Below are 26518 nucleotides of genomic sequence, written 5' to 3' on the forward strand. Positions count from 1 at the left end.
AGTATCCCCCTTCAGCCAAACATTAAATGAAATGATGTCTTTACTTTCTATGATATCCTTTAATACAAGATTGTCAGATCAGGTGAATAGAAGGGGTTGTCCATTCTGTATCTCTCTCTCTCTCTCCAGGCCTCCTGAAAAAGAGAAAAACATACTTTAAGATATCTAGAGTTCCTTGTCTAATCCCAATGGTTTCCCCCCCCTAATCCCAGCTCAGATGTCACAAGAAGGAGCAGCAAACTCCACTCTTAAAATGAATTAGTTATGAGCAGTTATTCTGAGCAATGCCAAAGAGGTTCCCAAAAGACTTATCTACATGAAGGTTCCAGAAGGAACCCTTATTTATTTCAAACTGAAAAACTACGGCTTCATTGCTGTAAACATTGTTGGCTATTTCTTTAAAAAGGCTGCAAATTCAGGTTAGCTATTTTTCACTTAAATTAAGCATTAAAGTTGTGGCTTAAATTTCAGCTAAAGGAAGATGTCTCTGTGCCCTGACGACCTGGGTGTAAATGACAAATGGACTCCTGGAAGTGTGTTGTTATTTGTAACCTCCTCAGGATGTGTGGTTTGCAGAATTCATCTGGAGAGGAAACTAGACCTGGTCATGTTAGACATTTGAGATAATACTGACTGTTCTGAATTATTCTACAATATTTATCTTAGTATTGATACATTTTAAAATATTTTTAAACAGATATTCTGCTAGGAAAATATTTACTTTCTTGTTAAAAAGATGTCACAAATCAAAGGACCAAGATAATATTAAATGATGTAAGAAAGAAAGTAACAATAAATGAATATACAACAGTAACCTCTGAAAGAAAAATTGTAGAAAATCAATAATCCTAGCCATATTTCACTTCAGGAAGTTGGGTTGTAAGATTTTTCTGTTGAGTTGTGAGATTTTTCTTTTTATCTCATAGTTGGTTAGATCATAAGTGTAGCTAGATGTATTTTTACCTCTTTATTATTATACAGTATTCATGTGGGGAAGAGTTAGCATCAGAAACAGCCCTCTGAGAAAAAAACTGCAGCCAGGGTTGGTTTTTCCATGTTTTTGCTTCTACTTTTATACTACCTACAATGCTTCTATTTCATTTTTTTTTTGTTTTCATTTGAAATTCTGGATCAGGGAAATCACTGGGGCAAAATAGCATTTCTGGAAAAAGTTGAGATTTTTGATCCCATTTTGTTAATTTGTTTAGGTCATTACCAGGGAGGAATAGCACAGTGGTGTAGTAGTTAGCTCTCCTGTCTCAGAATTCCAGGATCCTCATTTTGGATCTCACACACCAGTTTATTGTTTGTGTAGAGTCTGCAAGATTTCACCTCATCTGTGAACGTCTTTTCCAGATTCTGCAGTTTGCCTCCCACATCCCCAAAGACCTTAGGCTAAATTATACATATTATACATAATGCTGCCAGAATAGGCTCCTTCTCTTTGATCCTAAATTGGATTAGGAGTGTTTAAGAATGTTGTATATATGTTATTTTGGAGAATAACACTTTCGGTTTAATGCCGTTTCTTGCTCTCAATATACAACCTCAGTCATCTTATTTTTTACACTCTCTTGTTATTAATTTGCTTAGTATGGCCACAAACTGATAATAAATATAATCTAGATAGCTTTTTACATTTCAGAAATCAGAGAATTCCTCCTATTTCCTTCTTACTCAGAATACACTGACACTTTTTAGTAATTGTTTTATTGATTTTTTTAATTATTTGTGCCTTTACTTGCTGCTTAACTTTGGCATTGTCTTCTGAATTATGACATGTAGATAATTTGGTATAGTAGCTTCTTTAGCATGACAGGTTTTCTTGCATTAATTTAAGAATATAGTGGAATGGTTTAATTTGGTCATATTTACACTATACTTATAAAAAACACTTTCACATTTTCACTTATAAACCCAATGTCTTGTACATTGATTTTGAATAAAGAATATGTTGAGTACAACAAAAATGTCTTGCAAATGAAACACAATAAAATAAAATTAGTGTATATTTAATGTGGGCACTTTGCTGAAAGTTTCAAGAGTATCTGAATCATTTTTATAAACATCAGGCTTTCATTCATGTTTTAAAATAAATGATTTTTATGTGTGTGGACACATTTTAACTTACAGTAACTTTTTAAGCTGAATTTTACAGTCCTTTTTATCTTAAAAGTGACAAAATATTTTTCTATTTTTTTCACACATTGTCAAATGAAGCCAGTTTCCTGTGGGAAGAGATGCTTACAAGCAGCTGAAGAAGGAAATGGAAAACGCTGACATGTTTCTTGTAAAGAATGCAAGATAAAAACATTTGTACCAAAAGATCAAACTGTTAGTTTTAGACATTTTAAATACTGGCGAATATCTTCTTGTATCTTATAAATTAATTACATTTCTGCGAGAATTGACAGATACAATAATTTTGACTTCTGTCTTCAACACTACAGGTATGCTGTTAAGAATTCTTTCACAGTCAAATTTTCACCATTAATTGTGCCATGCAATGATATAAGAGCCACTGCTATGTCTGGATATCTGTTGTCGCCAACCAGTTCTGAGGTGGATGAAAATATTTTAAAGTTGTTTGCTGGATAGACAGAAGGATTAAATGAAATGTGGGCTTTGTCTACAGTTATTATTTGTCGAGTTACTGTTTAGAAATGCATTAGTGCATGAAGTATAAGGAATAGTACAGTGTTGATAAAACGTATTCACCACTTGGATGTCATTTTATTATATGACATTGAGTCACAATGGTTTTAATTTGACTTTTTTGACACTGATCAAAACAAAAATACTATTTAAAAACAAAGTGAAAAATGTATCTCTGCAATGTGATCTAATTATAAATATGAAGCAGAAAATAAAAGCTCATGTAAGTCTTTGCCCTTTCAAATCAGTATTTGTTACATGTACCTTTGGCACCAATTCCAGTCTTGTGTCTTTGTCCACAGGTCTCCAAAAACTTTGCACATCAGGACACTGCCATTTTTCCCCATTCTTCTTTGAAAACCTTCTCAAGCTCTGTCAGGTTGCATGGGGATTGTGAGTGAACAGCCCTTTTTCAAGTCCAGCCACAAATTCTGTTGAGATGATCTATGCCCGTATTTATCAAACATTTCAGACTACAGAAACAGCTCAAAAATCTCAGACTGGCCCAAATTTGGCCCTGCTCTTAAGAGTATGAGTAATAGTATTTTATCAGTTTTCCTAATTTAAAAAACTACTCCTAACTTCAGCAGAATTTTGGAGAGCTTGTGTCCTAACTCACTAGCAGCTGCCAGAAGATGTCATTGAGACAAATATCGGTTCACACATTCCGGGAATGTTTTGGAAATACTTGACTACACTTCACTTGTAAAAAGATATCGATTTGATATCTATATCACATGAACACTCTATCTACATTAAGAAGCTTACAGTTGTTTACACCACGTGGAATGCCTCACAAAATAACTGTTACTGAATGGCTTTTCTGGTGCCATTTCTAAAGTTGTGTTCACTCTTCCAGAGTTGCATGCCATGTCCCTCTCTATTATTACTCCCTTAACTTCTGTGAGGCTCTATTTATCCAATGTCCCGTGAGTCTCCGCCTACCATGTTGAATCTTCCAGGCTTGTAATGTGTAACACAAATGTTTCAGGGGTTAGTCAGCGTACCTGTGTGGCATTTTGTTGTCAATCACTCATCCAGCCCCACCTTATACTCAGGGTAAAATGCTGGCTATTACAGTACTATTCTTGATGTTGTTGTAAAGTGGTAACAATTATCTGCACATTAGCACAGTTTCCTATCGTATTATAACTTTCTTCTTCTAGTTCTTGTCCTACTACTGTACTTTATTTTTATTATTAATATTGTTATCATCATCTTTGTGGTGAAGCTTTAAGATTATTGTTATTATCATCTTTGTGGTGAAGCTTTAGCATTATTATCAGAAGTTGACAAAACATCATTATGATTTCCAAGGAAACTACAAAACACCTTCATGAATGCCATATTGAGGCTCAGGGTACTGTAAAACTTTGACATCATTCTCAAGGCCAGAATTCTTACTCTTTGCTGAGAGTGACTGAAAGGCGCTTCATAACTACTTCTCATGTCCTACACTGGAGTAGGACAGATTTTTATTCTAGTCAGACTTTTGGTTGAACTCCTAGGAAAAATTCTGATTCTGATGTAGAAGCACTGGACTCTGACACGGCCATTCCTGAATATTAGAACTTTTTTGTTAAGAGGTTCCTATGAAACTTTGACTTGATGCTATGGGTTGTTGTTTTGTTGGAAAATGAATCTTATCCCAAGGTTTCTTACAAATTGCATCAAGGTGTTCCTCCAGGATGTCCCTGTATTTTGTTGCATTCATTTTCTTGTCTACCCTCACAAGCCTTCCTGGGCCTGCTACAGAGAAGCATCCTCACCGCATGATGCTGTCATCACCGTGCTTCATGTTAGGGATGATGTGTTTTTAAGATTTAGTCTAATGGCCAAAACTCTCAATTATGGTATCATTTGACCGTATAACATTCTTTCAGCTGACTCCTGAGCCTCCCATGCAGCTTCTGAAAAACTCTAGACAAAATATCACGTTTTCACTGAGTTGTTTGGAGTGTTCTTTTGTCTTCATTAAATAGTTTGGGCCATGATAAAAACTCACCACAAGTTGGGCCTTCCAGATAAGGTGCATTTGTTTATATTACAGTCATCTGAAACCCTTTGACAACAAACATTATCTCCATTAAATGAATTATCTGATGTCTAAACCAGCTGGCCACATCAATGATGATTTAGGTGTGTCATATTAGGGGTGGGATACTTAAGAGATCAATTATTTTGTGCCTTATATTTGTAATTAACTTAGATCACTTTTCAGAGATCTGTTTCCACTTTGACATTAAGGTGTCTTTTTCTGCTTATCAGTGCCAAAAAAAGACAAAATAAATTCACTTTGATTCAATGTTTTATAACGAAATATGAAAACTTACAAGGAGGTGAACACTTTTTATAAGTACTGTATGCGATATGGATACCAGGTCCGTTCAGTATTACAGATGTGATAGAGATGGCATAGGGATTTCAAATTTTAGATCTCCGATATACAGTACATCAAATATAATGGAAATCTTACTTTCACTTTACCCCTTTGTTAAAAAAGTAACAGAAAATAGGTAGAACAACAATAAAAGCATAATAATATACATACTATGCAAAATTCTTGCTCATTCAGAAGTTGCAAATTAGAAGCCTTCTTATACCTCTTTGAGCAGCCAAGTTTTCCACTAACATTGGCTGTCCACTCTTTATCGAGATATGTGACAAGTTCCCTGTCCCCGATTAGAATTTTCCTTCAGTCTTCCTCAGTTTTTGCTGCAGGAAAGAATAATTTGGAGTCCGAATCCATGCCAGATACCCCTCTCTGCACCCTTTCACTTTCCAGTCAGGGTTCAGCAGTGACAACTTATAAATGTCAAGTCTGATTTACACACAAGAAAAGAGGCACAAGTCTGTGCCACTTAACAATACTAGCAAATACCATTAGCGTTATCACTACATACAGAACGCTTTATATGATTTTTAAAAACTGAACTTTTATATCAGGAAGAACAGTTTCTTCCTCTGCCTTTGGTTTCCTCCGAGGACTGATAGGGTAATGGCTTGGACCAGTCTGAAGGTCTCCTGTGATGGGACTGATCCCTAAAAGGAAAGGTACTGGGACAAACCTAATATTGGTATGTGTGTAGAGTGGAGTGAAATGTTTATGTGCATGTATAACACATCGTCACTCTCCGATATAATGCGTGAAAGGATTCAGGTTCCCTAAGATGATAAAACCGAGTAGACTACCATTGTTTTACCTTCCTGCTCACTACGTATCCATGTCCGTATAATCTTGACAAGGTCATATATATATAAAAAATGGCTTAGGCTGGCAGGGACGCCCGGGGCCAACAGAGGGGAGTTCTGAGAAGCCTTTGCGGAAAGAACATGAAGCCAAAAAGCGCGGCTGGCGTATCCTTTTACTGTTTCCCGTTTGTCCCGCGCAGTATTCATAACACACAAGGGGGCGGGGTTCACCACTTAAAAAGAAAGACCAGTAGGAAAAAAAGACAAAGCACGGCGACACAAAAACAGAGCTCCGAAATGGAAACGGAGACGGCACGACAGCGATCTTCCCTAGTTGGTACCGGCGGAAAGCCCCGCATAGAAGGCAGCGAATGTCCCGTTCCGTCAGTGAGCGAAGTGGCGAGTGAAGCCGCTGCTGCAGCAGCAGGTGGTGAAGCGGAAGCGGCGCATGACGGCCAGGGTGAGATTTATCAATTAATAACAGGTGCCTGGAGAGTCCGAGCAAAGGTGAAAAATGGGAGTGGGGGTTGTTGTGTAAAGGAAGTCACGCAGCACCCAGCGCCACTCTTCTCAGTTACGGTCGTTGTTTTCAAGCATGTTTTTCAAAAAACGACAGATCGCAGGTAGGACTTTCAGGGTTACAGTTCAAGCTTTGATTACATTATGTACTGAGCGAGTTCAGTTTGTGTTTCATCAAAAAGTTTGAGGTAGAAAAGCAGCAAAAATGTCGTGACCGTGTCCTGCTTATCGGGACTTTTTTGGTTATCTGTTTTCACAGGATGTTTTGTACAATCCATTGTTTTTCGTGTCTGCTTGCAACATTGGGGAAAACCACCACCAGAAATTGTAAATACGATTTTTTTTTTGCTTTGTTCATGTTTTGAAAGAATTACATACATCTTCAGAATAAAACTGCAGATGTCATACATGTACAGTAAGTAGTTAGGGGTCGATCCATTCCCTTTAATCCCGATCGAGTTTACAGAAGTGGCATTATTCTGATGTACATGTTTCTTTAAAGTTTAGTTCTTTGTAAATCTTTGTGGGATGTGAAAGGTACTATATTAAAATATTGTTTCAGCAGTTAGGATTCATTATAAACATCATGGTCTGTAAATTACAGTAGCAATATTGATGTTAACCATTTGTGAACGCAATAAGACGAGAAGCAAGATGACACATTTTATTAGCTGTGTAAATTACACCATGCAAGATTTTGAGATGGCTCAGGCCCCCTCTTCAGGCAAAGTTAACACAAAATTAAAAGAAAGCAAAATATTGTAGTCCAAAGGTCATAATAGTACTTGATGAATCCATCTGTTTTTCCATCCATCCATTTTATGACCTCCTTAGATGTGCTAGGAAGAGCTGAAATCTAAGTTATCAAAGAAGACCTCAGTGGTAATGTTTGAAAATGCACCAAGCAGTGAATTTGTCTCTGTTGCCATTTGGAATTTGATTTGTAAAAGCAGAATGAATGTATGAATAACAAATGCAAGGCATTTGATTGCTATAAATGTTTGTGATGTGCCATCTGTTGGAATGGAAAATGAAGTACATTTTTGTTACTGAAAATGCTTGTGCTGCACCATTTTTTGGAATGACAGATAGGTAGCATACTGTTTTATGACACACAGACAGGCACACAAACACTTATCTTTCTATTAATGCTGGTGTCTTGCTTTTCAAGGTGGCAAGTAGCTGGTGTTTTTTGACTCTCTATGAGCAAATGTGAGTGTGTGAGCATGTGTGCCCAGTGACTGACTTACAAGTAAGTCTATGAGTAGGTTTGGACCACCCACTACAGCACATAATTTGGATAATGAGATAAAATGAAATGTGTTGAAGTGTTAACTTTACTGTATCGCTTACATGTCACAAGTTCGAATAAGTTGGTGCAGCATACTTTTGTATTCCACTGAAGGTGGAGTAGAAAGGCAACGTGGCTGAAGGTCCCAGTAATAAATAACTACAGTAGGCTGTTGTACCAGCATATCTTTCATGCGCTAGGATTTGCAGAGTAAGAAAATGAAAACAACATATTGGTTAAGTTGATTATTGCTACCCTGGAGGCACACAAATGTCAGCTAATCCAAGATTAGAAAGGGATTATATCTTTAATGCTAAGATAATTGTTTATCCTACAGTGCTGTCCTGGCTTCAATACCTCAAAAAGTAAGCTTCTCTGATGGTATTGGATGAAATATAAACAAACACATTGTATTAACATATTTTGCTTTATTTTGTAGGCCCACTTTCTGTATTGTGTTATAAAAAGGATGAATTTAATAACTGGATTGTGACGGTAAAGCATATAAGGGAGAGTCTCCATGGATCAGTAGCAGTGTACCAGAGACTGGTCTTGATTTGCTAATATGGTACTATGTAGTATGATACTAAGAGAATTTGATCCTCGGATGTAAGTGCGGTCACAGTGAACAGCACAACACGATCAGTACAAAGTTTAAGTAATCCAAAGCTAGTCTTGTTTTGTCATGTTTGTCTTTGGTTTGTTCAGTCTGCCATGTGGTTTCCCCTTTACGGCGGTGCACCAGCAGTTAACATCTCTCCCTCCTTTAATTAATGACCTGTTGCTACACATTGCTGTTAAGTTTCATGATGATGGGCTTTTTTCCCCAGTGTTCTATCTCTTTTAAGTTAATAAAAATTGTACTTGTTAAGAAACATTAGCTCAAAATCAGTGTTATATTTGTTATTGTAAATATTATTCACTTTGAGTGTATGAAAAGGCCCTGAAATCTATAGAAAGTAACGAAGGTGAGTTAACATGTTAGTAGAACTGTATCTGAAGAATAATTGTCTCTCTGTGACTCCTTTCCCAAATTTTGTAGATAATTCACAAGGGTTGATACGCATCTTTCATTTTTCCTAATAACCAAATTAATCCAACAAAAGCATATGAAACACTTAGTCTTGACACAGTTTGTAAATTAGTTCTCATTGCTTCACAAACGTCATAGAAGAGCACAAACTATAATAATGCATGACATCAACAAGGCATTTTCACCCAGAAAACTGTCGCTCACTGGATATTTTTCTTTTTCCAGACCATTCTCTGTAATTCCTAGAGATGATTGTGTGTAAAAATCCCAGTATATCAGCAAGTTTCTGAAACTCTTAATCAGACCAACTCGTCTGGCATCAACAACAATGCCACGTTAAATCACCTTTATTGTAATGTTCAGTTTGAACTTCAGCAGGTCGTCTTGATAATGTAAACATGCCTAAATTCTTTGAGTTGCTGCCATGTGATTGGCTGATTAAATATTTGCATTAACAATTCATTATTTCTGTAATGCTATAATTGATCAAGCTGCATAACTGCTTTCTGTTATGGTCTGAAGCATCCAACAATTTTACTTTGTAATTTTAATAGAAATTTAATTCGGGTGCATCTATCAAAATTTGAGCTAATACAGCTATGAGTCTTCTTGGGAAAGATGCAACAAGTTTTTCACACCTGGATTTGGGGATCCTTTGCCATTCCTCCTTGCAGATCCTCTCCAGTTCTGTCAGGTTGGATGGTACACGTTGGTGGACAGCCATTTTTAGGTCTCTCCAGAGATGCTCAGTTGGGTTTAAGTCAGGGCTCTGGCTGGGCCATTCAAGAACAGTCACAGAGTTGTTGTGAAGCCACTCCTTCGTTATTTTAGCTGTGTGCTTAGGGTCATTGTCTTGTTGGAAGGTAAACCTTCGGCCCAGTCAGATGTCCTTAGCACTCTGGAGAAGGTTTTTGTCCAGGATATCCCTGTACTTGGCCGCATTCTTCTTTCCCTCGATTGCAACCAGTCGTCCTGTCCCTGCAGCTGAAAAACACCCCCACAGCATGATGCTGCCACCACCATGCTTCACTGTGGGGACTGTATTGAACAAGTGATGAGCAGTGCCTGGTTGTCTCCACACATACCGCTTAGAAGTAAGGCCAAAAAGTTCTATCTTGGTCTCATCAGACCAGAGAATCTTATTTCTCACCATCTCAGAGTCCTTCAGGTGTCTTTTAGCAAACTCCATGCGGGCTGTCATGTGTCTTACCTCTCCTCAGTGTGTGGAGACAATGAAGAAATGAACATGAATAAATTATTTCAAAAGATAACTCTTACAATTTGAAAATGTCGCCATTTATAACCATTATTCTACATACTTTAATCAGCTTTTATATGATGTATCATTTTCTTCTCATAGTTAAGCTGGTTAGAACTTTCACTTTAATGCTTGTATTTTAATTTAATTAAATTAATTCTTTTATGGGTGCCCCATGGGTTTATTTTTCGCCACATATGACCAACAAAAGCTTAGTACAAGAAAAAAATGTGTAGTTTTTTTTAGTGCATTTTTGAATAAAATTGTGTCAATTTGTTTTAGTCTATTTTATTTACAGTAGAACATAGAAAACATAGGATATGTTTAAACTGAGAAAATGTACCATTTAAAGGAAAGAATAAGGTCATTTTGAATTTGATGGCAGCAACATGTCTCAAAAAAGCTGGGACAGGATCACATTTACCACTGGGTACCATCCCCTCTTCTTTTAACAACAGTCCGTAAATGTTTGGGAACTGATGAGACCAGCTGCTGGACTTTTGGGAGAGGAATTTGCCCCATTGTTGTCTAATATATGATTCTAGCTGCTCAACAGTTCTGGGTCTTTTTTATTTTTCATTTTATGATGCGCCAAATGTTTTCAGCTTGTGGTCTGGACTACAGGCAGGCTAGTTCAGCACCCAGACTATTCATCTACTACAAAGCCATTCTGTTGTAATAGATACAGTATGCTGTTTAGCATTGTCTTTCTGAAATATGCAAGGCTTTCCCTGAAAAAGATTCATGGGTGGGAGCATATTTTGCTCCAAAACCTGTATATATCTTTCAGCATTTATGGTGCATTTCCAGAGAGGCTGCCCATTCCATAAGGCACTAATGCACACTCATACCATCAGAGTTGGAGGCTTTTGAACTGAACACTGATAACAAGCTAGATGGTCCCTCTCCTGTTTTGTCTAGAGGATGTGGGTCCATGTTTTCCAAAAAGAATTTCAAGTTTCAATTTGTCTGACCACAGAACAGTTTTCCACATTTGCACGAGTCCATTTTAAATTAGCTTTGGCCCAGAGAAGACAGCTGCGTTTCTGGATCATGCTTATATATGGCTTCTTCTTTGTATGACAGAGATTTAACCAGCATTTGTGGAAGGCACAGTAAACTGTGTTCACAAACAGTGATTTCTGGAAGTGTTCCTGAGCCCATGCAGTGATTTCCATGATGGAATATTGCCTGTTTTAATACAATGCCGACTGAGGGCCCGAAGATCACGGGCATCCAACACTGATTTTCGGACTTGTCCCTTGCACACAGAGATTTCTGCAGATTCTTGGAATCTTTTGATTGTATTATGTATAGTAGATGATGAGATATTCAAAGCCTTTGCAGTTTTACATTGAGGGACATTATTCTGAAATTGTTCCACAATTTGTAGATGCAGTTTTTTAAAGATTGGTGAACCTCTGCCTGTCTTTACTTCTGAGAAACTCTAACTCTCTAAGATGCTCTTTTTATATCCAATCATGTTATTGATCTGTTGCCAATTAACCTAATTAGTGCAAAATGTTCATCTACCTGTTTTTTTTTAGTACCACTTACTTTTCCAGCCTTTTGTTGCCCTCCTCCCAACTTTTTTGAGATGTGTTGCTGCCATGAAATTCAAAATGAGCTAATATTTTTCATGAAATAGTAAATTGTCTCACATTTGTTATGTTTTCTATGTTGAATAAAATATGGGTTTACGAGATTTGCAAATCATTGCTTTCTGTTTTTATTTACATTTTACACAACGTCCCACCTTTTTTGGAAGTGGGGTTGTACCAAAATTTCTAATGTCAGTTTAGTGCTTGTCTTTAATAGTATGTCAGATGATCGCAGAAAACCCATCCGGGCCAATCAAGCAGTGTACAGTCTAACATTTTTAACAGTCTGGTAATATTCTGTTTTTTGCAGTTTGAAATAAGTAAAAAACAAGATAGATGTCAAAAAAAAAATGAAAAGGTATTTCCAAATAAAGTTGGAAGTCTATTGGCGAGTCGAGAAGTGTATATAAGTCAGAAAAAGGTTAGGAAAATACATGGAAAGTGATGGTGAAGTAGTTTTGATGCAATGTGAGAAAAAGTGGAGTTAAGGAAGAGGTGCAAAGCACAGAAAAACAGTGAAGTATTTTGAAAGGGCTAAGAAGTTATTTTTGAGCTGACCTCTTACCTGAGCTGAAGATATGGAAAATTCTGTAGAATCTGGGAAAGGTTTTTTGAAAGCAGTATTTTTATTTGAGAGATACATTAGCCGACCATGAAAATCATAAACACAGGTACACAATCTTATCATGGAGTAAGGCGTGTCCATATGTTTTATACATCTCCTTTAAAACCGTGTTTAAGACAACAAAAATTACAAACTGGGTCCGGGGCTAAATCCACTAAAGTGCCTGGTTCCTTTTTCATATGTTTTTGGTCCTGCTGTCCTGCCACATCTTTGTGAACCAGTGTTTCCACCATTATTTTGCTCATTTTATATGTGTTTATTCCATGTTCTTCACAGCTTTTTTTAGTACTTGATTTTTCATTATACTTCTTTCCATCCTCTAATAATAAGTTGATTTCACTGTGTTCCTTAACTGGTAAGAACCTCCTGGCATTTGGCTTGGGGGAAAAAAGCAAGACCAATGTTTAGTAGATTCAAGGAGGAGCTTATTTTGCAACTTATTTTTTTTAGAACTTTCTGCAGCGCATATTAATTTATCATCTCCATCCCCTATGTCATCTTTAGAAAAAATAGTCGCACTTACTAAAAATCACTTATTATAATCGGGATGTGTAGGGTCTGTGGCTAACACTTTTTTTTCTCCTCCATTTGTCTTTAAAAAATTAAAAATTGTTTACAAAAAATGGAGCAAGGCTAATGCTAGTGAATTATATTTCAAGCAGAATTGAAGATGACTGAATTTGCAGTGCGTAGTTCATGAAAGCTAAGTTGTGGGGAATGGAGATTGAACAGAACATGACATAAAAGAGTGTCATAAGTTTCTTATTTGATGGAGTACTTCTTTGAACATTTTCTCTGTCCGAGCAATGCTTAATTCAGCAATGAAGATTATTTAGCTACCTATATAAGGATTAAACTATAGCAGGCCAAGTATTATGGAGTTAAGGCTATTACTGTTTATGTTGCATATGTGTGAAGCTTATGTAAATATCAAATGTATCTTAGGTAAACTGTTATTGTGCAGGGAAGTTTATACTTTTCTAAAGTTTATGATTCAGCAAACTTGCTAAGCTGCCTTAGTTTACATGCTATTGGAGAGGCAGAGAGGTACTACATTTTCATAGCCCTTTTCCTCCAATGTGGAGGCGGATATGATATGAAAAAATAACTTCATTGTCCATTACCATACACATGCCTTTAAATATGTCATGTATGGCTATGTTATGATAATTATTTTCCACAAACTACCAAATTACAAATGACTACTCTGATAATTGATACTGTCTTTAAATATCATCTCATACTTTGAGTATTTACGGGAATACCCTACTCTAAAAATCTGTTGATGGGGGTTCTTTATTATTTTCAAGACAGAAGGACGAGTGAACAGTTTAACCTGCCAAGACTTGTGCAATTTTATCAGTAAAATTATTTCCAGGGTGTCATTATGGATAGCCTGGAACAGTCTCTACAGGCATGAGTGGACTATGGAAATGAGCAAAGGTCGAAGGCAGTCAAACTTTTAGACCTTTTAACAGTTACTGAGTAAATGTTTAGTAATAGGATAAAGTAAAAATGCAAAAGCATAAGTGTATATTTCATCATGAAGCACAAATGAGACCTTATTAATTAAATTCAATGATGACCAGTTTGTTTGTTATAATTAACAGTGATAATTGTAACAAATTGGATTGTGACAGTCATTAGCAGACTGAGAGCATTTTTTAAATGCTACTTTTCAATACAGCTTTGTAAATTTGCATTTACCTCTGAGCTAAAGAAAAATTTGGCCGAAAAGTTAAATAACATTTCATAAACCTGCATCCAGAGCCAAGTTCATATAATCCTGTACTGTTAATGTCTTTCATCTGAATGAAATCTATTTGCATTGTAGGAGGCGAGTCCAAATGGCAGTTCCCCTCATTTCAGGTTTTACATAGCTGTTTTAGAAACAGAGCCTGATGACATTTTGTGTTTACCAATGAAAATCAAATTCAGGCTTGGTTCAAGGCCTTGTTTTAGTTATGTGGCCTCTTGATGACATACTTGTAGAGTACTCTGGGCCATACAAGCTTCTGTTTGTTTGTTTTCCCAGTTGGCAACCCCCCAGGAAGACATGCAGTCCAGTCCCATCCTCTGGAAATTACCATCTATCTGCTGCAGCCAGGTGTTACATGGGCGTCTCTTTGGCCTGGTCCAGCCACTCAGGTCCTCGGCAATGTGGATCCTGTGAGCCGGATCAATCTAGTGGAATCGCACCACATGGCTGCAGTGCCAAAACTGACACCTAATGCAGGACTTCATGAGCAGCTGCTTGTTCGAGGCAAAGTCTAGCCAGCAGTACCCAAGGATTCTCCGAAGAGACATAGTAATGAAGCAGTCCAGTCTCCGCTTCTGGTTACTGGATATAGTGCATACCTCTCAACCATATAGCAAAGCAGGAAGGACCATGACTCTAAAGACTTGGACCTTCATCCTTTTGCAAAGATGGGAGCTCCACACATCCCATTCTAGCGACCTCATAACTCCCCATGCTCTCCCAGTCTGTCTACTAACTTCTTAGGGAGAGTCACCAGCAACATGAATGTCCCTGCTGAGAAAAGTAAACCATTCAACGAGGTCGACATTCTCCTGCATCTTGGTTTTTATCCAGACCACTTGCAAGTCCAGACATGCAGACTCATCACTCAATCTCCTGAGAACCCCGATCAGAGTCTCCATTGACTCCCTGAAGATCACAGCATTGTCAGCAAAGTCAAGATCAGTGAACCCCTCTTCACCAACAGATGCCTCGTAGCTGTCCATGTATACATTGAACAGAGCAAGAATGCACCCCTAACAAACCCCAGAATCAACTGGGGAAAAATGCAGTGGTTCTGCCTCCACTCTGCAAGGTACTCGCATTACCAGTGTAGATGCCAGCCATGATATCCCACAACTTCAGGGGGATCCCATGAAGTCTCAGAATGTTCCACAGGGCATCGAACACTTTACAAAAATCGACAAAGTCTGGCAATCCCTGAAACCAAATGAAAGAGGAAAGTCTAATCTAGTACTGCTGTTTGCATTCACAGTCAGTCCGACAGGAAAACACCAAACCAATACAGAATACCTGAAGCCAAATGCTACTATATTTACAAAAATTAAAATAACCACATTCTTCCAGTATTTTTACGTATATTAAGTAAAAGGGATGAAGTTGTAACAAATGTGATATCATTCTAAAAATACTTTACTTTCATTGCATTTGTTTAGCTTTTCACTTCCAAAATAAATTTTTAGCCAAAAAAAAAAAAAATTTTAGACTTCATTATCTAAATACTTACAGAGGACACTTTTTAACTATGAAGTTCACAATTCCTTTTGTGGAGCTTTAATTTATATCACCACAGTGAATGCTGTATAACTGCTGGTTTGCTAAAAATTACTAGAACACTTGCAAAAGCATTTAAATATAAAAAATGTTCTTTAACAAAACATGCAAAATTGTGCATGCAAAAACTAACTTGAATTGTGGATTGCTGTATGTGTATTAGTGGTTTAAAGGTAATGTGTTTTTGTATGGACTTCCATGTAAATAAGTGTGTAATGAGTGAGCCTACCCATTTTAAAGATTTACCCAAAGTGGTGTGCAGTTCTGTCTGATTGGTGAACCGATTCAAAAAAGAGAAGAGATCCAGAAAAAGCTGTGTCTTGCGCTACAGTTGCTTGGCAATAGCCATGTGAGGGAGTGAAAAAGAAGCTGCACTTTTATCTGTTCAAAAGAGCTGAACACCTGCAATCAAATCAGTTAGTAGTAGCAGAGTGTTAACAAGCATTCTGACATACAAGAAGCACACTGTGTGCATAATTTATCAGTAATAAAATTGCTATATGTAAAACAAAAAAATGTAAAAAAAAAATGTATTCAAATACATTATGCCAGTATCTACTAGAAAAGTCAGAATTTTAAATAAATTATTATACTGATATTTGACCACACTTCCCACTCATAACACATATTGTGAATCATAGGGCACTGAAGCCAACAAAACACAAATACTTTCAGTAGGTTTTTTGATCCCATCCATTATCCAACCCGCTATATCCTAACTACAGGGTAACGGGGGTCTGCTGGAGCCAATCCCAGCCAACACAGGGCGCAAGGCAGGAAACAAACCCCGTGCAGGGCACCAGCCCACCGCAGGGTATGGGATATTTAAGTAATACTAGAACTGCTGTGGATTTTTGAGGTACTATAGCTGCTGACAATATGCCATGTGGTGTCTGAATCCTTTTGTTCATACTATTGGCCCTTCAGCTCAGCATCCTGTTAGCACATTCTTACTGCCCTACCATACAAACCATAGGTGGCCTAATACTAGGCATCAACACCTTGAGTATGTGTAAAAATAAATACATTCTAGGCACACAGCTTCTTGCTTGCATATAACATTAACTGAAATGATGAAATGTACTTTGAGTATGTACAGTACCAAAAGCAAATGTGCAACTGATAACACAGCAGACTTAAATAAGTTAGAAAATGAAACAAAAACTAAACAAACTAGCCATCTCGCGTACCATACGCCGCATAATCAGGTCGGTTTTTTAATGATTTTTAAGCACAGGGAGAAAATGAACATTTGAAAAATCGGTAATGTAATAAATCAGCAAGAAAAGCAACATTGCAACAATGCATGGAATGAACCAACACACAATCGTCCGTGACTGAAAACTGGTGGACCGTCCTCGCGCCTTCTCCTGCCAGACGGAGGGATGGGGGTGCACGGCGTGGAGTGTGGAACGGGAGGAGAGGAGAAGGACATCCATTTAGCTCTGTCCATCATGCTAGTCTGCTGATTTCTCGTTCAGTATGCACTGCCCGCTCATGTGCCCACCTCCAACTCGTCACTTGAGTCGTCGTCTTTACACAGTCCAGATGTACCTGTGACTGATGTAGACGTTTCATTGCTCTGTGCGGTTTTGGCTGCTTTTCTATATGTAATCCACCAAGACACCCGACCACGGTAGTAGCGAGGTGGGAGGGGGGTGTGTACAAAGGGTTGGGACGCAACCAGTGGGAGCGTATGAGTCGCACTTAGTGGGAATTCCACGGTTTGCAGCCCGAATGGGGTTCAACGACTTACCCACGCCTCTCTGCGTCGGGTAGACACACGCTCAATGTCATGCATAGTTATTTATTGAATGCTAAACACTTCTGGAAAGACACAGTTGTCTAAAACGGGTTGGTGTGAGAATACAACAGTGAGCGAATGAAAAGATGGAACTCTGGAGAGAGCAAAATACAACACAATAGTGAACCTGCGGCATAACAGACGCCGCATAATTATTTATTGATGGTTGAACACTTCTGGAAAGACACAGTTGTCTAAAAAGGGAGGGTTTGAAGATACAACAGAAAGTGAATGAAAAGATAGAACTCTAGACTTTAATTGCTCTGTGCGGTTTTGGCTGCCTTTCTATATATAATCCACCAAGACACCCGACCACGGTAGTAGCGAGGTTGGGAGGGGGGTGTGAAAAAAGTGCAGGAGCATCTAAGAAGACGCATGTTTGTTGCGGATGCGAATTGCTGCATGTAGCGTGTAAAAATGTTTGCTGTGGTGCACATGGTCGTGCGTCGTAACCGAAAATTCGGTTTTTAAAGACTGCTTACTTCATTGTGTTTTAACCTCAGTTGTAAAGGAATGTTTTAAGGACACCATGGGATATCCCTTGGTTTTGGCTGCTTTTCTATATATAATCAACCAAGATACCCGACCACGGTATAAGGGGGGTGTGTACAAAGGGTAGGGACATAATGAGTGGGAGCATATGAGTCACACTTAGTGGAAATTCCACAGCTTGCAGCCCGAATGGGGTTCAACGGCTTATTCACTCCTCTCTGCGCTGGGTAGACACACAGTCAATCTCATGCATAATTATTTATTGAATGCTAAACACTTCTGGAAAGACACGGATGTCTAAAACGGGTTGGTATGAGAATACAACAGTAAGTGAATGAAAAGATGGAACTCTGGAGAGAGCAAAATACAACACAATAGTGAACAAGCGGCATAATTAACGCCGCATGGCTCAGACGTGCATGTGGACTTTTACCACAGACGAAAGGGACTAACTGGGTGGTCGGTGAGTTTTTGCGTCTGGGCAAATGGGCAGGCAGTGTGAATGCCTTGAGAGCGAGGCTAGACACCGGCCGGTGAAAAAGGAGTGTTGGTGGGCAGGAAAACGTCTTCCGTGTTCCTGCAGGAGCATCTAAGAAGACGCCACGTTTGTCATGGATGCGAATAGCTGTATGTAGCGTGTAAAACAGTTTGCTATGGTGCATGCGGTCGTGCGTCGTAACCGAAAAGTAATTTTTTAAAGACTGCTTACTTCATTGTGCTTTAATCTCAGTTTTTTTTAAGAATCCCATAGGAACCCCTCGCAAACCGTTTCACACGCTGCATATGGCGATTCACCTCCGCGAGAAACTTGCCTCTATGAACAGTCAACGTAGCTCGGAGGTGCATGACATGCACATGACATTAACCTGACCTGCACTGCATGTGGCCTCTATGACAGACGAATATAAATTACGGCATTTTTTCTGTGTCGTCGCGTCCGAGTTGGTGGGCCCTGCGAGTTGTCGTCGTATTCAATGGTCTTGGAGTTAGTGGGCGTGGCTCCTTCCTGCGTGCGCCATAGGTGTCTCACTTGTCGGTGGCTTAGTGAATCCACGCCCCTTCCGCCGTGCTTTCCATGGTTGTCTTGCCTTAGTGAATTATATATAGATGCTAATTGAGATAAGTCACTGAAAACAAAAATGATAAAACATTTTATACATTAAGCTAAAACTCTGTTATACCTAAAAGTAGCAAAATACCCGCGCTTCGCAGATGCGAAGTACTGCATTAAAATTTTTATTAAGAAGAAAATTAAACCTCTTTAAACTGAGGGAAAATATGCCAATAATTATTTGTTAAGGATCTCTTTGTATACCATGTTTTCAGTTCGGCCCTCCGGATGTAACATGACCAAGCTGTGCGCTGAGCTTACTCTTTTTAATCGGTTTCAGTTTCATAGTTTGTTTCAATTACGACAGTATTTGCAGGATTTGTTGTGTTGAAGTGACATTCGGTATCTGTCAAGTGTTGTAAGCACACAACCGGTTTCATCGATAAAGTCACATCCAGCTTTTGAGAGTTTAAACATTCATAAACATCAAAGTCTCCACTACTGAAATCGTCACCTGTGAATCTAAGATGTTTAAGAGGCATTGGCGGTTGTCGAAAGGTGTAAAATATTTGGCCATTTCGGTACACTTGAAAGCGACAACTGAACAATTCAGCGGCAGCCATCAACTCACATGCAGAACCATAGGTGAAGGGCTTAAGCATTTCACTCTTCTAGTGCTCCTGTGTAGTATAATTATCTCCTGTACCGTCATCAGTCCACACCTTGAACCTGTCCCAGTCAATTAACACATAAGACACAATGTTCCTCCGGATATCAAGAGTGAGCCTGGTATGGCTGTGCAATATGTAACAAAGAGAATGGAAAAGGTAGGTGCCATCTCCGAGCATGGAAACCACTCGGTAAGTGACAGTTCTTTGATCGATAGTGATCACCTCGATAGACAAGGTAAAGGGTGTTGGAATGATAAAGGAAATGGGTACCTGAGAAATGTAAAGTAAGTCTAAAATACCTATACAATAACTATAATTGTAATAAACAAACAATAAAAAAGCGGGGAAGCCGTGGATTAAATAAAAAGGCTGTAGTTATCAGTAGGGAGACGTGAATCCTGTGGCGAAGCAAGGAAGGGAATGTAGAGACCGGAGCGACGCACGGTCTTATATAGGCAGGCAGCCAACAACGTGGGAGGCGTTGGGATGGGGGACCCAATGCCACCTCACACGGTGGCCGAGCTGCAAGCTATGGACGTATATATATGTACGTAAGTAGGATTCAGTTAGCGTTGGGAACCCGTGTACCAAATTTCTTGAAGATGGGCCCATAAGTAACAAAGATTGTTGAAAAGTTCAATATGGCGGCCAACAGTGGCATCATACCACCGAAATAAGTACATACATTGGTTTCGGTTAGTGCAGGGAAGCCGCCTACCAAATTTTGAGAAGATGGGGCCATAAATAAGAAAGTTCAACATGTCGAAAGTTGTTGACCGTTATGACCATTACGTGTAGAATTTCGAAATGAAACCTGCTTAACTTTTGTAAGTAAGCTGTAAGGAATGAGCCTGCGAAATTTCAGCCTTCTACCTACACGGGAAGTTGGAGAATTAGTGACGTTGGAAAGTTCAATATGGCAGCTGACAGTGGCATCATACCACCGAAATAAGTACGTACATTGGTTTTGGTTAATGCAGGGAAGCCGCCTACCAAATTTTGAGAAGATGGGGCCATAAATAAGAAAGTTCAACATGGTAGACGTTGTTGACCGTTATGACCGTTACGCGTAGAATTTTGAAATGAAACCTGCTAAACATTTGTAAGTAAGCTGTAAGGAGTGAGCCTGCCAAATTTCAGCCTTCTACCTACACGGGAAGTTGGAGAATTAGTGATGTTGGAAAGTTCAATATGGCGGCCGACAGTGGTGTCATACCAACAAAATAAGTACGTACATCGGTTTCCGTTAAAAGTTCAATATGGTGGCTGACAGTGGCATCATACCACCAAAATAAGTATGTAAATTGGTTTTGGTTAGCGCAGGGAAGCCGCCTACCAAATTTCGTGAAGACGGGGTCAGCCTTCTACCTACACGGGAAGTTGGAAAATTGGTGACGTTGGAAAGTTCAATATGGCGGCCGACAGTGGCGTCATACCATCGAAATAAGTGCGTACATCGGTTTCGGTTAGCGCAGGGAAGCCGCCTACCAAATTTCGTGAAGATGGGGCCATAAATAAGAAAGTTTAACATGGCGGACGTTGTCGACCGTTATCGACTGTTATGACCATTACGTGTAGAATTTCAAAATGAAAACTGCTTAACTTTTGTAAGTAAACTGTAAGGAATAAGCCTGCCAAATTTCAGCTTTCTACCTACATGGGAAGTTGGAGAATTAATGATGAGTCAGTGAGTGAGTGAGTCAGTCAGTCAGTGAGGGCTTTGCCCTCGTTTATCGCGGTTAATCCGTTCCAGACTCTACCGCGATAAATGAATAAATCAAACATTTTCGCAGTTAGAGTATAGAAAACCTGTTTACGACCTTTTAAGTACGTTCTTACACACAATCACTAACCTATGAAGGCACGACCTCAGTAGGAGAGTCTTAATGTGATTCAGTATCTTCAGCAGGTGCATCGTTGCCTTCTTCCGCTGAAGCAGAACTAGGAGTAGGCAGTGGGTGTCTGGGTGCGCGGCTGAAAAACATTGTGATAGGCAGTTGCTGGCGCTGTCTTTTCATTTGCGCGAGGAGGCTTTTGTATGGTTCGATCGCTCCATCAAGCGCATTCTGGAACTGCAATGCACGCATCATTTGTGGGTCCCATCCAATCATGTCCTGTACTTGTGTAGCATGTGGGCTAGCCTAGCTGCCTTATCCACTGCCGAGTCGCTTATATCCTCTGGGGTGAGTCCTCTGTAGGCGTGGACAATTTCAGGCCACAACACCTTCCAGCTAGCCTTCACGGTCTCCGTCTTTATGTCCTTCAATGCAGCCTGGATGTTCTTCAGACAGGTTGCGATGGTATACTGCCGCCAGTACTCCTTCAGCAAGAAGTTCTCCTCAAGGTTCATGCCTTCGACGAGGTGTTGCAGGGTGTTTTGCGTGTAGATGTCTTTGAACGCGCGAATAACACCTTGATCCATGGGCTGGATCAGCGAAGTGGTGTTGGGAGGAAGGAACTCGATCCGCACACCGCCGTAGGATAGGTCTTGCGCATGACCTCCAGCATTGTCCATGAGGAGAAGGACATTAAACTCGAGTCCCTTCTCCGCGAGATACAGCTTGACTTGGGGGATGAAGCACTCGTGGAACCAGTCCGATGACAGCTGCTTTGTGATCCAGCCCTTGTTGTTGTGCATCCAATGCACTGGCAGCTGGTTCTTGTTTTTATTCTTCAGGGCTCTAGGGTTATTGGCTTTATAGATAAGGGTAGGCCTGAGCAAAAATCCCTCAGCATTTCCACACATAACAATAGTCACGCGATCTTTATACGCCTTGAAGCCACGGACCTTGGCCTCATCCTTGAAAATGAATGTCCGGGAAGGCATTTTTTTCCAGAAAACTCCTGTTTTGTCCATATTGAACACCTGTTCTGGATGATACTTGCCCTCCTCAAGGATTTTTTTGAACGTGTTGTTCACGTAGTCCTCTGCTGCAGGCTGATCAGCAGCGGCAGCTTCTCCGTGGAGAACGACACTCTTCAGATGATACCTCTTCTGGAACTTTTCAAACCAACCCTTGCTCGCCGTGAAATCCATAAACGTTGCAGAAGAGGGTCCTGGTTGGGGATCGTCCATCGTAAAGCACTGATAGAGCTGCCTTGCCTTCTTCCGGATGACCAGCGAATCCAACGGAATGTTTTTCTTGCGGCTGTCGCTGATCCAAATTGCTAGGACAGGCTCCATTTTCACAATGAACTTATTACGACTTGTCACAATGCGCTTTGCTTCTTTGTTGAAAGAGACAGTAGCCGTTTCACGGATGTTCTTTTCATCTTTACGGATGTAGCGAACAGTAGATTCATTCAAGTTGTAATGCCGGGCAACCTCCATGATTTTCTTGCCATCTCTGATCATATCCAAGAGTTTCACCTTCTCCTGGATGGTAAGCATCTTCCTCCGGCGCTTAGTTTTATTTTCAGAAGGCTTAGAAAAAGCAGCACGTTTAGGAGCCATTGTGGGGCTTAGATAAAAGTTCTCATAAAGCGCATGCGTAGTGACGTAAGCGTGTATGAAAAAAAATCGCGATAGAGTGAAGCCGCGAAAGTCGAAGCGTGATACAGCGAGGGATCACTGTATGTATATGCTCAAAAAAATTAAAGGAACACTTTGAAAACACATCAGATCTCAATGGGAAAAAGAAATCCTCCTGGATATCTATACTGATATAGACTGGGTAATGTGTTAGGAACGAAAGGATGCCACATCGTTTGATGGAAATGAAAATGATCAACCTACAGAGCCCTGAATTCAAAGACGCCCCAAAAATCAGAGTGAAAAAATTATGTGGCAGGTATGTCCATTTTACCAAAATTTAATTGCAGCAACTCAAAATTGTACGCGGCACTTTGTATGGCCCCTGTGTTCTTGTATACATGCCTGACAACATCGGTGCATGCTTCTAATGAGATGACAGATGGTGTTGTGGGGGATCTCCTCCCAGATCTGGACCAGGGCATCACTTAGCTCCTGGACAGTCTGAGGTGCAACCTGGTGGCATTGGATGGACTAAAACATAATGTCCCAGAGGTGACACATATGGAGCTCAAGTGAATTCTCTGCATTGCTATTTTCCACTCCTTTTCTGATATATTGATTAAGAGATCTTTTTCCCGGTGTCCTCTTCGATCTCTGAAAGGGAGGGACTGTAAAATTAATTTTATATATTGCAGAGATGTTGTCCAAGTCCTTGAAATTGAGCAATATTTTTTCCAGCATGAATGAGGATGCAAGATGAGGAAAGTCGGGCAGGTTCTGTTTAACGAAGTTCCTAATTTGAAGATAGTGAAAGAAATGTGTAGCTGGAATGTTAAATTTGGAATGTAATTGTTCATAGGATGCAAAGATGTTGTCTATATAAAGATCTCTAAGCAAGTTAATCCCAAATTTTTTCCAGATATTAAAAAGTGCTGTTTGCGAGGGTTGAAAGAGGTGGTTGTCTTGCAGAGGTGCCGCAGATAAAAGGTTCTCCATCTTAAAATGCTTTCTACATTGGTTCCATATTCTGAGTGAGTGAAGCACAATTGGGTTATCAATATATTGCTGATAACCTGCATTTATTGGGGCACAAAGCAGGGAATATAAAGAAGTACTGCAGGATTTTACTTCTGTTGCGGACCAGGTCTGTGTATTTTCATCTGTTTGTGTCCAGGTTTTTATAGCTTGTATGTGTGCTGCCCAGTAATAAAACTGAAAGTTAGATAGAGCCATGCCACCTTCTGCGTTTGGCCTTTGTAGGGTCGCTCTTTGGATACATGGATGTTTTGAGTTCCAAATAAATGAGGTCATTGTTGAATCTAATTGCTTAAAAATGATTTATTGATGTATATTAGAATGTTTTGAAATAAAAAAAGAAGCTTAGGAAGAATATTCATCTTAACAATGTTACTTCTTCCAGCCAGAGTGAGATGAAGGGTTGACCATCTATGCTTAATTTTTTCCATGCAAACGGCAAATTTTTATTGATAAAGAGCTTTATGTTTACTTGTGATGTTTACCCCTAGGTATTTAAACTGTTCTTCAATGATAAAAGGTAGGGTGTCTAATATTATATACTTAACAGCTTTTTATATTAAGTATGACATTTCTCTTTGTTTAAAATTTTAATGTCAAGGTGACAAAAACACTGTTGTGCTAATATTTAAAGCATAAGTTATTTGTGCTTATTGATAAATAAACTAAGTAATTCTAAATATGTTTTAATGGCTTAACATATATTGCATCTATTATACCAGTGCAAGTATAACCTTAGTGCTTCTTATATACTTTTGGAGCTTTTTTGTTGTAACTCTGCATAGAATATACAGTCAAATTCAAATACTTATTACTGATTTCATTAGGTGCATTGTAGTGCATGTTGCATCTATGTAACATTTGGAAAAGAAAACTTTGGTTTCTGTGCATTTTATTGGGAGAACTCTGTTCACTTAGGTAAAAACATCATTGAAAAATAAATGGAGCCATACAGATCCCTGTTTAAACTTTGCAGGATTTTTCATTAAGGAAAACTACATTTTTATGAAAAAGCTCTTGTATTCTCTACTTAGAGATCATTTTAAGTTTTTAAATATATTAGATACCTTGACCTTTCCTCTGCTTTACACCAGCAGTTTATTTTCAAGGTCATTGTTTAGTTTATGACATGATTCTTGGTCAATGTTGATTTTTCTCCACATCCTTGAACCAGATGGATCAAAGCCCATTTTTAAAGTTCTTGGAATAACCCATAGTCCAGTGCAGCTTGCTTGATTTCTGCTGAATATGTGAAAGTTGTGCTAACCTGAGGACAAAAAAGCTATGGTGACTTGGTGACTTGACCCAATTCAGTCTGTCAAGCAAGTGGCAAGATTTAGTCAGGTAATTAATTAATCAATATATTATTAGACTGAACAGTTTCAGAGTAAAGTAAAAAAAACATAGCAAATACAAGGAAAAAATTCCTGAATGTATACCTTAACATTTTAGACAAGTATTAAAAAGAGCTCCCTACATCAAGAATATCTTTGGTACAAAACAGGTTATATAATGTGACCGAGAAAAGGTATTTCAGACCCCCAAACCACAGACACAATTAACTGGTTCAAAAGGCTTATTTTTATTTAGCAAACTACCTTCTCACAGGCTCTCAAGCGAATGTTGTCTTTCTCCTCTCCCAACTTTCCTGTGGAAGGCAGAACGGTTTCCTTTAAGTATGTCTTGGGAGTGCTCCTGGTGCCTCAATATTGCATCCAGGAAGCACTTCTGTGTCAGGAGGAACCATCATACAGTTGGGACCCAGCTCCCCCGGTGGATTTCAAGAAACCCAGAAAGGCTGCTTTGAGACTACATTCCCATGCAGCCCTGCAGGTGTGCACATGGAAAATCCATCAAAGGAATGCTGCTACCTAAAATATTAAGAAAGTACATGGCTCCGGAGGCAGTCTCCTTCCATCCTTTCTTTATAAATGCCTCCCATGCTGAGAAAGGAACCATCCATCTTGGCCAGAAACCAGCCAATACATGTACTCTAAGACAACAGTAATAGTGACAAACAAGTAACTCAACAATAACTGCACAATAGGTGTATCAGATCAAGTTAATAGTATGCAATAAGATAGTGACACCTGGAATTGTAGGACATGCAGAAACTAAAAAATGCAGGGTAACACTTTAAAAGCCAAAGAGAAAATATGGAAGAATGCTTTTATACAAACGTACAAAGGTACAAGATAAATAAAACTGAAAAGTCAGGACAAAATTGCACTTTTTTCCATATTCGTTACAAATATTCATTGTTAAAGTTTGATGTAGTCTTTTAATGTTTTTTATGATTGAAAAAAGCCTGGAAGCATTAGTACATCAGCCGGTTCTTTCTGAAAGAGCAGTAAAGGAGTTTTTTTAGTCTTTGGCTCTCGGAATCTTCTTTCCTACGGTGGGCTGGCACCCTGCCCGGGGTTTGTCTCCTGCCTTGCGCCCTGTGTAGGCTGGGATTGGCTCCAGCAGGCTCCCATGACCCTGTAGTTAGAATATAGCGGGT

The 26518-nt window shown here is 39.1% G+C and overlaps 1 protein-coding gene across 6 annotated transcripts in view; it reads left to right on the plus strand.

The window, feature by feature from the left end:
• Window positions 1–5949: 5949 nt before the first annotated feature.
• LOC120527788 (SH3 domain and tetratricopeptide repeat-containing protein 1) overlaps window positions 5950–26518 on the plus strand; it is a 69033-nt gene continuing 48464 nt past the window's right edge. For 2 of the 6 annotated variants that reach the window (XM_039751610.1, XM_039751609.1), the window contains exon 1: window positions 5950–6307. In XM_039751610.1, the coding sequence (XP_039607544.1) occupies window positions 5989–6307 (319 nt within the window). In that variant the 5' untranslated portion in view covers window positions 5950–5988. Of the gene's footprint in view, window positions 6308–6375; window positions 6471–6672; window positions 6694–26518 lie in introns of those variants that run through there. The other 4 variants (XM_039751605.1, XM_039751606.1, XM_039751607.1 and 1 more) reach the window with 3 other exon arrangements.

This window comes from Polypterus senegalus, chromosome 4 (assembly GCF_016835505.1).
Source record: "Polypterus senegalus isolate Bchr_013 chromosome 4, ASM1683550v1, whole genome shotgun sequence".
Lineage (NCBI taxonomy): Eukaryota > Metazoa > Chordata > Cladistia > Polypteriformes > Polypteridae > Polypterus > Polypterus senegalus.